General features: G+C 36.7%; 2 protein-coding genes across 2 annotated transcripts; both read left to right on the plus strand.

Annotated features, from left to right (window-relative positions):
• The first annotated feature begins 1,285 nt into the window (after positions 1 to 1,285).
• On the plus strand, positions 1,286 to 5,347 carry LOC105961852 (G-type lectin S-receptor-like serine/threonine-protein kinase At4g27290). The gene is made up of 8 exons (XM_088822248.1): positions 1,286 to 2,203; positions 2,380 to 3,099; positions 3,349 to 3,480; positions 3,570 to 3,700; positions 3,872 to 4,082; positions 4,170 to 4,407; positions 4,666 to 4,816; positions 4,926 to 5,347. The coding sequence occupies exons 1-8, from the start codon at positions 1,621 to 1,623 to the stop codon at positions 5,229 to 5,231; spliced, it is 2,472 nt and encodes an 823-aa protein (XP_088678374.1). The 5' UTR covers positions 1,286 to 1,620; the 3' UTR covers positions 5,232 to 5,347.
• Positions 5,348 to 8,149: 2,802 nt separating this feature from the next.
• LOC105961851 (G-type lectin S-receptor-like serine/threonine-protein kinase At4g27290) lies at positions 8,150 to 12,839 on the plus strand. Its single transcript, XM_088822249.1, has 8 exons — positions 8,150 to 8,994; positions 9,427 to 10,146; positions 10,242 to 10,373; positions 10,913 to 11,043; positions 11,135 to 11,345; positions 11,444 to 11,681; positions 11,792 to 11,942; positions 12,428 to 12,839. Exons 1-8 carry the CDS (start codon positions 8,412 to 8,414, stop codon positions 12,731 to 12,733), a joined length of 2,472 nt encoding a protein of 823 aa, XP_088678375.1. The 5' UTR covers positions 8,150 to 8,411; the 3' UTR covers positions 12,734 to 12,839.
• Positions 12,840 to 13,042: the final 203 nt, after the last annotated feature.

Below are 13,042 nucleotides of genomic sequence, written 5' to 3' on the forward strand. Positions count from 1 at the left end.
GTTTATTTAGTGAAAATCCGGTCTTGGAATTGGGAGAAAGAAGACCGTTCTGGGGGTATAATTGTCTTTTTATTTGGTGAAAATACGATGGAGTCGAAATTGTTCAAAACAAGTTTTTATCGGGAACGAAAAACTAATCCCAATTTTGTTCCAAAATATTTTAGAAAAATAAAAAGAATGGAATTTTGAAGATTGGGATAAGAAAACTTGTTCAATAATCGAATGATTTTTTTTATGGATCGGAATCAGAATGGAAAATTTACAAGTTTTATCCCTCAAGTTTGTAACGATTTCATATTTGATCTTTATGTTCACAGAAAACATATTTGTTCCTTCATATTTCAATAATTTGACATTTTTAGCCATTTCCGTCAATTTATCGTTAGTCCATCAAATTTCAGTAGTGATGTGCACACGTTTGATTCCGTTAAGTTTTAATGAAAAATTGACGGAAATGACTAAATGTGTTGAAACATGAGAGACTAAATGTGTAATCGGTGCAAACTTGAGGGATGAAAACCTATATTTTTCCGGAATCAGAATTGATAGTTCACTTTCGAAAAAAACGGTGATCCAATTCATCTGATTTCCACTCACAAATAAAATAGTTTTGAAGTGATAACAAAATTACATGATAATTTTGTTTTATAATTGTGCAGAATTTTTCGTGGGACAAAATACATAATAATTTTATTTTATTATTTATCATATAGTATTTAAATACTATTTAAATACATAATTGAGTTATTAGATATTTATTAGTTTTCGCTCCCAACTATAATTTCCTAGTTCAATCGGTTTTTAGGAATAAGTAATATAGTAATCACTAGTCAATCATGGTAGTAAGGAAAATGAGAGAAGCAAAATCCCAATTTTCAACGTTGACCAAGTTCGTGCTGAATATAATAGACCATAAATTTCCAAGAACGACCGCCGTAAGCTGGAAGAAGTCTTCCTTCTCTATATTAATGTGTGTAAATCAACTATAAGAAATCACCTGATATAGTCTTCATCGGGTATAGCATAATAATAACCGAAATATGTCACCAACTTTGCAATTTCTTTCTAAATAACAGAAAAACATCCAATAAGAAATAGCCACGTGCACAAAGTCTTTTCACATGAATTTCAAAGGCAACAACTTTGGCTAATCAGTGATGCATATGTGATGTGATGCATGGCGTGGCTGATTTATTTACTGTGGAAATTCGACGAATCAGATCGAAATTAAAAATTTAAAATATATTTTTGTCCCAATCGTAAAACTAATTCCGAAACCATTTCAAAAGAAAATCGAAATTATGAAAATTGGTAATTAAAAAACTTGTTCTAAATTTTAGAATTTCTTGATTGAAATCAAAGGAATTCGAAAATTCTAATTTTTTTTTTAATCTATTCGCCTATAGTATAGAGTACTTATTAACATTGACATTGTAGATGTTATTTTCGGTAAATAATAAAAAAAATTCTAAAAAAAATTTAAAACCGAAAATTGAAAATCGAAGCATACGAGAGACGTAAACCGTATTAACCATGTGAAAATTATATTTAAATAACCACATCCTTCTTGGACCTTTATAAATTAGATTATTAGATTAATTAGTCAAAGTTAGAGAAAGTATGCAGACAACTGTTGAAATGAAGTTTCTTACCTTACTTCTGACATTGTCGCCGTTTCTTGTTTCGTCGCAGGTTCCATCATCTGCAACAGACACCCTGAACACCTCTCAAACAATCAGAGATGACGGCGGAACCCTAATTTCCTCCGGCGGGATTTTCGAGCTGGGTTTTTTCAGCCCTGGTAATTCCACCAATCGCTACCTAGGTCTGTGGTACAAGAATCTACCGGTTCGGACCGTCGTTTGGGTGGCAAACAGGGAAACTCCACTCGCCGGCAGAACCGGCGTTTTAAGGGTTATCGCTCCTCCAGGTAATTTAGCTCTGTTCGACGGCGAAACTAACGGCACAGTTATATGGTCGTCGAACTCGAATTCCTCCAGGCAAGCTCGAAACCCCGTAGCGCAGCTGCTCGATAACGGAAACATCGTCGTCAGGGATGCAAATGACGAAACTACCCTCCTCTGGCAGAGTTTCGATCATCCTACGGACACGTACTTACAGGGTATGCGATTAGGTCGGAATTTAGCGACCGGTTCGGAGACCTACTTCTTGTCCTGGAGAAGCAGCGACGACCCTTCCCCAGGTCTATATATATATATATATATATATATATATATATATATATATATATATATATATATATATATATATATATATATATATATATATATATATATATATATATATATATATATATATGTGTATATTTTAGTTTTTTTTATTGATTGATTGAAATCTTGGATTCGTCACTGACTGCAGGTGAGTACAGTTTCCACCTGGACCCAACAGGTTATCCGCAGATACTCCTCAAACGAGGCGCATCTGCGGTGGTGTTTAGAGTGGGGCCCTGGATCTGGGGGGTTGGGTTCAGTGGGGCCGGAAACCCCAGAGCGGACCCCACTTACAGGTTGACTTTCGTGATGGACGAGAATGAGGTCACCTACCGCGAGGACCCCGTCGACAAATCGGTCGTTTCGCGGTTCACGATAAGCCCCAATGGGGTCGCCCAGAGGTGGACCTGGGTAGACCGGAGGCAAGAGTGGGTGGTGTACATGAACATGCCGGGCGATATATGCGATACTTACGGGCTGTGCGGGCCCTACGGTATTTGCCAGATCGGGAACTCACCGTCGTGCGGGTGTTTGGACAGATTCGTCCCTAGGGATTGGGAGAGTTGGGTCGGAGCTGATTGGTCGAGCGGATGTGTGAGGAGGAATAATTTGAGTTGCGAGGGAGACGTGTTCTTGAAATACTCGAGTGTAAAATTGCCCGACGCTACGTATTCGTGGTCTAATATGAGCATGACGCTCGATGAATGCAGGGGCGAGTGCTTGAGGAATTGTAATTGTACGGCGTACACGCAGTTGGATGTGAGTAGAGGCAGCGGGTGTTTGGTTTGGTACGAGGATTTGGTCGACATTCGAAGTTTTTCTCCCGATGGACAGGATATTTACATTAGAATGGCTTCTTCTGAATCGAGTACTAATTTTTAAATTATTTGTCATTTTAGAATTCCGATCATATGACATATTGATCACATTTTTTTTTCTTCCAATTTTGCCCTTATATAAATTACTCTTGATTTATTCAAAGATAATTAACTGAGAAACAATTATTGACAAAGGTATTTTAGTAATTTTCATATATATTCCATAAATATTTTTTCTTGATTTGTGCGCAACAATCCAAAATGATTTATTGGTGTGATTTCAATTAATAATTTTGCAGGTTCTAAAAAAGGGAACAAAGTAGTTCTCATAGTTAGCTTGACATCGGTGATCGGAGTAATACTTATTACGTGCCTATTCATCTTTCTACGCGTTCGAAAGACGAAGAATGCTCGAAAGATTGGAAAAGAAGGTAAAACAAACGAGCACGTCTAATTTAATTGATATATGAAGAAAAAACGAGGAATTAATTTAAATTTCAAAGTTTTTCATATGTTGTAGGAAATATTAATGGAAGCCGTGACACGGACTCGGAGCTACCGTTGTTTGATTTATCTGTAATTTCGAAAGCTACTAATAACTTCTCGTTGAACAACAAGCTTGGAGAGGGTGGTTTTGGTCCTGTTTTTAAGGTAATAAAGTGTTTTAATATTTTTTACGGAGTTATTTAATTTGAATTTAACTCTCGGTGAATGGGCCGTTTGGCCGGAAACGAAAATAAAATGAAAACATAGGCATTGCTTCGAATTTAGAAAATAATTGCAAATTTCGTGTGATGAACAATATTCGAATTTATATATAAGGGCATTTTGGAAGAGGGTCAAGAAATTGCTGTGAAGCGATTATCGAAGGACTCAATGCAAGGGCGTGACGAGTTCGAAAACGAAGTCATTTTTATTGCAAAGCTTCAGCATCGGAATCTGGTACGGTTACTCGGATGCTGCATCGAAGGAGACGAAAATATGCTGATTTACGAATACATGTCCAACAAAAGCCTCGACGTTATTTTATTTGGTAGATTTTTTTTTTTTTTTGGTTAAGCTCAAACCCTACGTTAGGTTATTCAAAAATGACTTAAAACAAAATTAAATGTTTCGACAGATCCGAACAAAAGCACGTCACTTAGTTGGGAAACGCGCTTCAGTATAATCAACGGGATCGCTAGGGGACTATTGTATCTTCATCAAGATTCGCGGTTGAGGATTATCCATCGAGACCTGAAAGCGAGCAATGTATTACTAGATTCCGAAATGAATCCGAAGATTTCCGATTTTGGAATGGCGAGGAGTTTCGGAGGGAACGAGACTCAAGCTAAGACACGTCGTGTTGTTGGAACATAGTAAGCATCGAATTCTTGTTAAAAATATAAGTACAGTTAAACCTCTATAAATTAATACAGTCGGGACTAACAAAATTCTATTAATTAGCGAAATATTAAATTATAAAACTAGTAATTTAGTACGTTTTTACTTAGTGAGGACTGAAAAAGTTTATTATTTAAGTGAAGTTATTAATTTATCGAGTATTAATTTATCAAGGTTCTACTGTAAAAGCAAACTCCTATGTAACTCTTTCCATTTTTAACATCGATTTGCAGTGGTTACATGGCCCCCGAGTATGCAGTGGACGGACTATTCTCCGTAAAATCGGACGTGTTTAGCTTCGGTGTTCTAGTACTAGAAATCGTGAGTGGCAAGAGAAACCGAGGATTCTCCCACAATGATAACAATCTCAACCTTCTAGGACACGTAAGCTTTTATTTATTTATTTATTATTCAATATCAAGAACACGAAAAGCGACGCATAGGGGTAAAAACGTCTTTCTTAGTGCTCACGATTTTTATTTTTTTTTGACAGGCGTGGACGCTTTATAAAGAAGGAAGATCAATAGATCTATTGGACACTACGGTAGGGGACTCGTTTCACTCGGCGGAAGTGACGAGATCGATTCACGTTGGTTTGTTGTGCGTGCAACAAAGCGTCGAAGATAGGCCGAATATGTCGTCCGTGGTTTTGATGTTGGGAAACGAAGGCGTGTTTGCTCAAGCGAAGCAGCCCGGTTTCTTCACGGAGAGAGATGTTCTTACTGCTCGGAGCTCGACTAGCACGAATGCACCAAATTCGACAAATGATGTCACCATCACAATGCTGGCGGGTAGATAAATAAAATCGTTTATTTCGTGTGTAATTAATACAAGATAGGTGTAATATTATTTTCTAAGTTGTAGCGTTATTCCGACATTAATTTTTTTTTTTAAATCGAGTCTTTTAGCATCTAATTTAAAAATGTCCTCGATCACGACCCCGAAATCACACCACCATACTTCTGTCCCATCTCTACGTTGCTTTTCGAATTGGCCCGGTTATTAACACCCGACCTATCAACGTTGGCACAAAACCTAAACCGTTTATTCTTAAAAAAGAATCAAGGTCTTATCGAGACTAGATTTAAACGGAAAATATTTTCTCAACACTCAAATGTAATAACCCAAAATGCTACACTTGTTATATGAAGTGAATAATACAAAATACGAGCCCTAGATCGGTTTGCGATTTCGTAAAATTAGGTCGGTGTTTTCAAGAAAAAAAGATGCCAGTACACTAATTCGACTACTACGACGAAGAGAAAAAAATGATGGTGACCATAGATCTGCGAGGATTTGCAATCGATTTTTTGAACAAAGTGGATACGCGCGCAATTCATGGTATTTTTTTTCCCTATAAATTAGAGAACTAAGAACGAGAAAGTGGATGTGCGAGAAGGGTATAATTGGTATTAAACAATTCGAACTTTGGTCAAAAATTAAAATTGAGCACATGTCTCTACCTATTAACTTAATATTTTGAAGGATTATCAAAGAGTCCCTAATAAAAACGGGGTTATTTTACATACCCCTAGCCACCAAATAAACTAGGGATAAACCCAAGCCCAAATCATCCTTTGACATACCCCCCTCTGAAGATGCGAAAGTATTATACTACCCTTATATGCAATTTTAGGCCAAACTGTATTCAGCATTTATGGTCCTGCATTTATCATTTTCGCTGATTTATTTATTATTATTTTCTTTTTTTTTTTAATTATAAACATGTTTGTTAAATTTATATTTATATATATATATATATATATATATATAATTATTTTTTTAATTTTTTTTTAAATTAAAAAAAAAAATTAATTTTTTTTTCTTTTTTAATTTCCAAAACAGTATGTTTACAGTACTGAAAATAACTACATGTAACTATAGTACCTATAGTAATTCATAATTATGTTCGTTTTTTTCCCATATTTTTAGTCGATCAATTGTATACACACACGAATACTGGCTTAATTATACAAAATAAATTCATAAAACCCCAACAAAAATTTACAAATTTCAATATTTTTATTACAAATCACATCAGAACCAATAAAATACAAATCGAAAATACACAAATATATGCATATGTAACTACATGTTACTATAGTAATGTATACAGTCTGTTGAACAAATCAGATGTAACTTCAAAAAAATAAAAAATTTGACACCTTCAAGGAAAGGATCAATGGCCTTCATTAAGCTGCAATTGCAAAATCAAAACAAAAAAAAATTACTTTAGTGCAAATCAACAAAATTTAAAGAAAAACATAACACTAAAAAATCAACAAACACTAAGAGATCGAGAGATAGAGAGAGAGGTTATTGCTGGAAAATGCTACAGATTTTAAATCAAACAGACAGTGACTCCTCACCCCCCTCGCCTTCTACCAAAACCCTAGACGCCGTTAATAACCACCCACGGTTCCCCGCGCCACAAATGCAAAAAAAATATAGAAATAAATCTGAAAACATAAAAATAAAAGAAATTACCATCAAAATATAGATCCCGATGAGAGGAATCCAACGGTGGGTGGCCCGTCAAATTTCGACGGGTGGAACACAAAATAAAGCTCCGGCAAGACCACCGTCGTCGAATGAAAAAAAATTGCAGAAATAGATCAGCCCTCGAAACTGAATGAAATCACCACCAAAAGAAAGAACTCGACGAGAGGAATCCAACGGTAGTTAAACCATCGAATTCCGACCACCGGAGAGAGAGTTATGGCTCCGGGAAGCAATTTCGTCAGTGGGAGGTTTGTGGAGACGGGATATTGAATCTGAGAGAAGAAGTGAGAGACGATTGTAGTGGCTAGGGTTTAAAACTGATTTTAAAAGGGTATTATAGAGACTTCAGGGTGTCCTAGAGGGATATGTCAAAATATTTCTGAAATGAAGGGGGTTTTTCCTAGAGTATAATCCACTTGGTAGTTAGTTCAATATAATTTGAAAATAAAGGGTCTACAAAATAATCCCATGAAAAAAATATTGGGGCCGACAAACCTCAATTATTAATTAATTTTAGGAATAATTAAATAAATATGTACTTATGAATGATGATGATAAAGAAAAAAGCTACATTATATTCCAAGTCTTTAAATTCATTGAATTGGTGGAGAAGACGAGCAGCCTCCAGCAGTCTTTTTTAGAAATATTTCACCAAGTCTCAAATTTTCTATTGTCAAAATTGAAACATCTAGAAACCAATGTCCACGTGTACACCAAAGTCTTCTCACACGTGTTTATATGTCAAACGCAATAGTTGACTTTGGTCGCCTTAATTGGCCAATCAATTTGACGATGCTTCATTTCTTTACCACTTTACCACTTTGTTTGCTTATCTATATCGGATATTATAGTGAATTGTATCAACTTTGTTTGCTTATCTATATCGGATATTATAGTGAATTGTATGTGACAGGAGTTCGTAAGATGGTTATTATATTATATTCAATTTTATATTAAATTTGTTAAATTCTGATATTAAATGTGAAATGTCTAAAATGTTTTTTTTCTATTTTCAATCACTATTTATAAAATTAATCGAAAGGGCGAGCGGTAGTAATATTACCAAATAGCATCATTTAATTACAGATTCCATAGCAAGTTTGACTAAATATGAATCTTATCAACTAAACATCTTACTAGGATCTACTGTTTTGTAAAAATAAAAGTGTAATTCTTGTAAAATAATTGAAGCTTTTTAAAAATATTTCCAGAAATTAAAATATGAATCTCATATATTCCATAAAAAATCGAAAAACGCAAAAAATCAAAACATTCGGAATTTAATGTAAGATATACATTGTCCCGAACGTTAATTTTCAGATCGAAATCGAGGGAGTTCGAAAATTCGGTTACGAAACATTGTTTGTTGATTAGAAAATTCAATGGGTATTTACGTAAATAACCACCACCCTTCTTAACCCGCCATTATCATATACAATTAAGATTAATTAGTCAAAGTAGTGAGAGAAAGTAAAGTATGCAGACAACTGTTGAAATGAAGTTTCTTACCTTACTTCTGACATTGTCGCCGTTTCTTGTTTCGTCGCAGGTTTCATCATCTGCAACAGACACCCTGAACACCTCTCAAACAATCAGAGATGGCGGCGTAACCCTAATTTCATCCGGCGGGATTTTCGAGTTGGGTTTCTTCAGCCCTGGAAATTCCACCAATCGCTACCTAGGTCTGTGGTACAAGAATCTACCGGTTCGGACCGTCGTTTGGGTGGCAAACCGGGAAACTCCACTCGCCGGCAGAAACGGCGTTTTAAGGGTTATCACTTCTCCTCCAGGTAATTTAGCTCTGTTCGACGGCGAAACTAACGGCACCGTTATATGGTCGTCCAATTCCTCACGGCCCGTTCAGAACCCCGTTGCCCAGCTGCTCGACGATGGGAACATCGTCGTCAGAGACGGAGGCGCCGGCGCCGGCGCCGCCGTCTGGCAGAGTTTCGACCAGCCGGGGGACACGTACTTACCGGGAATGAGAGTCGGTCGGAATTTTGCGACGGGTTTAGAAACCTACATCTTTTCATGGAAAAGCGCCGACGACCCTTCTCCAGGTTAGCGGTGGCATATATATATATATATATATATATATATATATATATATATATATATATATATATATGGGAAATTACAGTTTTAATCCCTCTAGTTTACATCAATTTCACATTTGGTCCCTCGTGTTCCAATAAATTAACATTTTTTGTTATTTTCGTCAATTTACCGTTAGTGGTTAGTTAAGGCAGTCATGGAACACGCTTGATTCCGTTAATTTTAACGGAAAATTGACGAAAAAAACTAAAAGTGTTGAATTTTTGAAATATAAGGACCAAATGTGTTTTTTCTAAACATGTGGGACCAAATGTGAAATCAGTGCAACCTTGAAGGACGAAAACTATATCTATACATTTATATTTAAATTTTATTTTTTTCCTACGCTAAATTCAGAACACCCTTGAATAAAATCATGGATTCGCCACTGATTGCAGGTGAGTACAGTTACCACCTCGATCCAACCGGCTACCCGCAGGTATTCATCAGAAGGGGCGCATCCGCGGCATTGTATAGAGCGGGGCCCTGGATATGGGGGGCCGGGTTCAGTGGGGCCGGCAACCCCAGAGCGGACCCCACCTACAAGTTGACTTTCGTGATGGACGACAACGAGGTGACCTACCGCGAGGACGCCATCGACCGATCGGTCATCTCGCGATTCACGGTGAGCCCCACCGGGTTCGCCCAGAGATGGACCTGGGTCGACCGGAGGCAAGAGTGGGTGGTGTACTTGAACTTGCCGGGCGATATATGCGATACTTACGGACTCTGCGGGCCCTACGGTATTTGCAGTACTGGGAATTCACCGTCGTGCGGGTGCTTGGACAGATTTACCCCTAGGAATTACGACAATTGGGTTGGAGCTGATTGGTCGGACGGTTGCGTGAGGAGGAGTAATTTGAGTTGCCGGGGAGACGTTTTCTTGAAATACGAGCGTATAAAATTGCCCGACGCTACATCTTCGTGGTCTAATTTGAGCATGACGCTCGAAGAATGCAGGGGCGAGTGCTTGAGGAATTGTAATTGTACGGCGTACACACAGTTGGATGTGACTAAACGGATTGGGTGCTTGGTTTGGTACGAGGATTTGGTCGACATTCGAAGCTTGTCTCCCGACGGACAGGATATATACATTCGAATGGCTTCTTCCGAATCGAGTACACAAAGAATTTTATTATTAATTACTTTCTTGATAAATTAATACTTACATATATACTCGAAGATTAATTAGCATTAATTAATGTTTTTGCAGGATCTAAAGGTAGGAACAAAGTGATTCTTACAGTTAGCTTGGCATCATCAGTGGTGGGAGTAATAGTTACAGGCTTGAGCATCTTTCTATGTATCCGAAGGAGGAAGAATGTTCGAAAAATTGAAAAAGAAGGTAAGAATGTGCATCTATAATTTCGGGTAAATTACAACCACCCCTGATGTATGGTCAAATTACGAAAAACTCCCTCTTATTTGGATAATTACATATATTCCCTCAACTATGAATCTTCTTACACCTCGAGCCTTATGGTGTCAAATTCAACATAATCATCTAGATTCCGTGGAATGTGTTCTAGTTTTGTACTCGTTTTGTGCAAAATACTGTTTCTGATGCACAACAATTTGATATATACAAGCCAAAAAACACATTTTATGATCATCTTGCTTCAAAATGTGGAGCTCGAATGAGATAAAACGGGTACAAAAGTGATAATATTTCGTATAATCAAGAAGATTCCACTAAATTTGAAACCGCAAGGGTGGACATATAAGAGGATTTATAGTTGATGGGTGGTTGTAATAACCCAAACAAAATGGGGGTTTTCGTAGTTTGACCATACTTTAGGGGTTGTTGTAATTTACCCTATAATTTAATTGATACATAAAGAATAGGATTTAGTTTTCTTCAATATTTTGTTTTTTCATTTGTAGGAACATATAACGGAAGCCGAGACACAAACTCGGAGCTACCGTTGTTCGATTTATCCGTAATTTCGAAAGCTACTAATGACTTCTCACTCGGTAATAAGCTCGGAGAGGGTGGATTTGGTCCTGTTTTTAAGGTAATTTATTTAAATTTAACATGAGGTCAAGAACATAGTTCAAATTTAGAAAGTAATTGTAACTTTCATATGAACAATATTATATATATAGGGCATTTTGGAAGAGGGCCAAGAAATTGCTGTGAAGCGATTATCTAAAGACTCGATGCAAGGGCTCGACGAGTTCAAAAATGAAGTCATTTTTATTGCCAAGCTTCAGCATCGGAATCTGGTCAGGTTACTCGGATGCTGCATCGAAGGAGACGAAAATATGCTGATTTACGAATATATGCCCAACAAAAGCCTCGATATTATGTTATTTGGTAGTTTTTCTTTTCTTTTCTTTTTTTAACCTAAAACTTGAATTGTAACTTCTACCTACACTAGATTATTTCGAAACTGATTAAACAATTTTCGACAGATCCGAAAAAAAGCACGTTGCTTAGTTGGCAAACGCGCTTCAATATAATTAACGGGATTGCTAGGGGACTATTGTATCTCCATCAAGATTCTCGATTGAGGATTATCCATCGAGACCTAAAAGCGAGCAATATATTACTAGATTCCGAAATGAATCCGAAGATTTCTGATTTTGGAATGGCGAGAAGTTTTGGCGGGAACGAGACTGAAGCTAAGACACGCCGTGTTGTCGGAACATAGTAAGCATCGAACTAGTTTTGACAAAAAGTCTGATTTTGAATCATTTAATATTTAGTAATTATTTTCCGTTTTTAACGTAAAAAATCAAAATTACTACTCCGATTTGCAGCGGCTACATGGCTCCGGAATATGCAATAGACGGCCTATTCTCAATAAAATCAGACGTGTTTAGCTTTGGTGTCCTAGTGCTCGAAATCGTGAGTGGCAAGAGAAATCGAGGATTTTCGCACAACGATAGCAATCTCAACCTTCTTGGACACGTAAGCTTTAATCTACTGCGCCCTCCATTCCTAAATAATAGTCGTTTTTCACATGTGCACAAATCTTAAGAAATTCAATAAATATGTCTTGATTTTAGGAAAATTAGATATTGTTTGACCAAAATACCCTTATTTATTATATAATGCAGAGAGAGTGTTGAAGAGTTAATAAGGGCATAGTTGAAAAATATATAATTAATGTAGTGTTAGAGTTCTAAAGCGAGAAATAATATGGAACAAAAAAAAATCTTAAAAGTGATAGATATAGTGGAACAAGGGGAGTATTATTTTATTAATCTTTTTTTAAAAACTTCAAATCTTGTTACGAATTGGGATAATACGGGAGAGGTGTGATTTGAACTCCTAGTCTTATGTTCTAGTAATAGAATCTAAGTATCAGCTCTCCTAATTATGTTTGGCAATTATTCGATATTAAGAACATAGGGGTAAAAACGTCTTTCATAGTGTCTACCAATTTTTGACAGGCGTGGACGCTCTATAAAGAAGGGAGATCGATAGATTTAGTGGACTCTTCTATAGGAGACTCGTTTTACTTGGCGGAAGTGACGAGATCGATTCACGTCGCTTTGTTGTGCGTGCAACAAAACGTCGAAGACAGGCCGAACATGTCGTCCGTGGTTTTGATGTTGGGAAACGAAGGCGTGTTGGCTCAAGCGAAGCAGCCCGGTTTCTTCATGGAGAGAGATGTTCTTGCGGGTCAAAGCTCGACTAGCACAAACGCGGCAAGTTCGACGAATGACGTCACCATCACAATGCCGGAGGGCAGATAAAAAAAAATTATTCAAAAGAAAAAAATGAGAAAGTGTTATTAATAATAGTAATTTGTGATGTAGGTACAATATTATTTGTTGGTTAACATTTATTGAGTCAAGTCAATACCCAATCTCACTAGGTTATTTACGAAAATGACATAACAAATAAGAGAGCCGACTTATTAGAAAAAAAAAGATTCCATTCTTACGTGGAATGTGGAAAAATGAAAAAAAAAAAAAAAACAATCTAGAACAAATTGAATGATGTTGTATTAGATTTACTATGTGTATGGTTTAATAACTCTTTATTGCGTAGCGGTTTGCCAC

Source organism: Erythranthe guttata, chromosome 8 (genome assembly GCF_056151865.1).
Source record: "Erythranthe guttata isolate IM_541 chromosome 8, IM_541, whole genome shotgun sequence".
Classification (NCBI taxonomy): domain Eukaryota; kingdom Viridiplantae; phylum Streptophyta; class Magnoliopsida; order Lamiales; family Phrymaceae; genus Erythranthe; species Erythranthe guttata.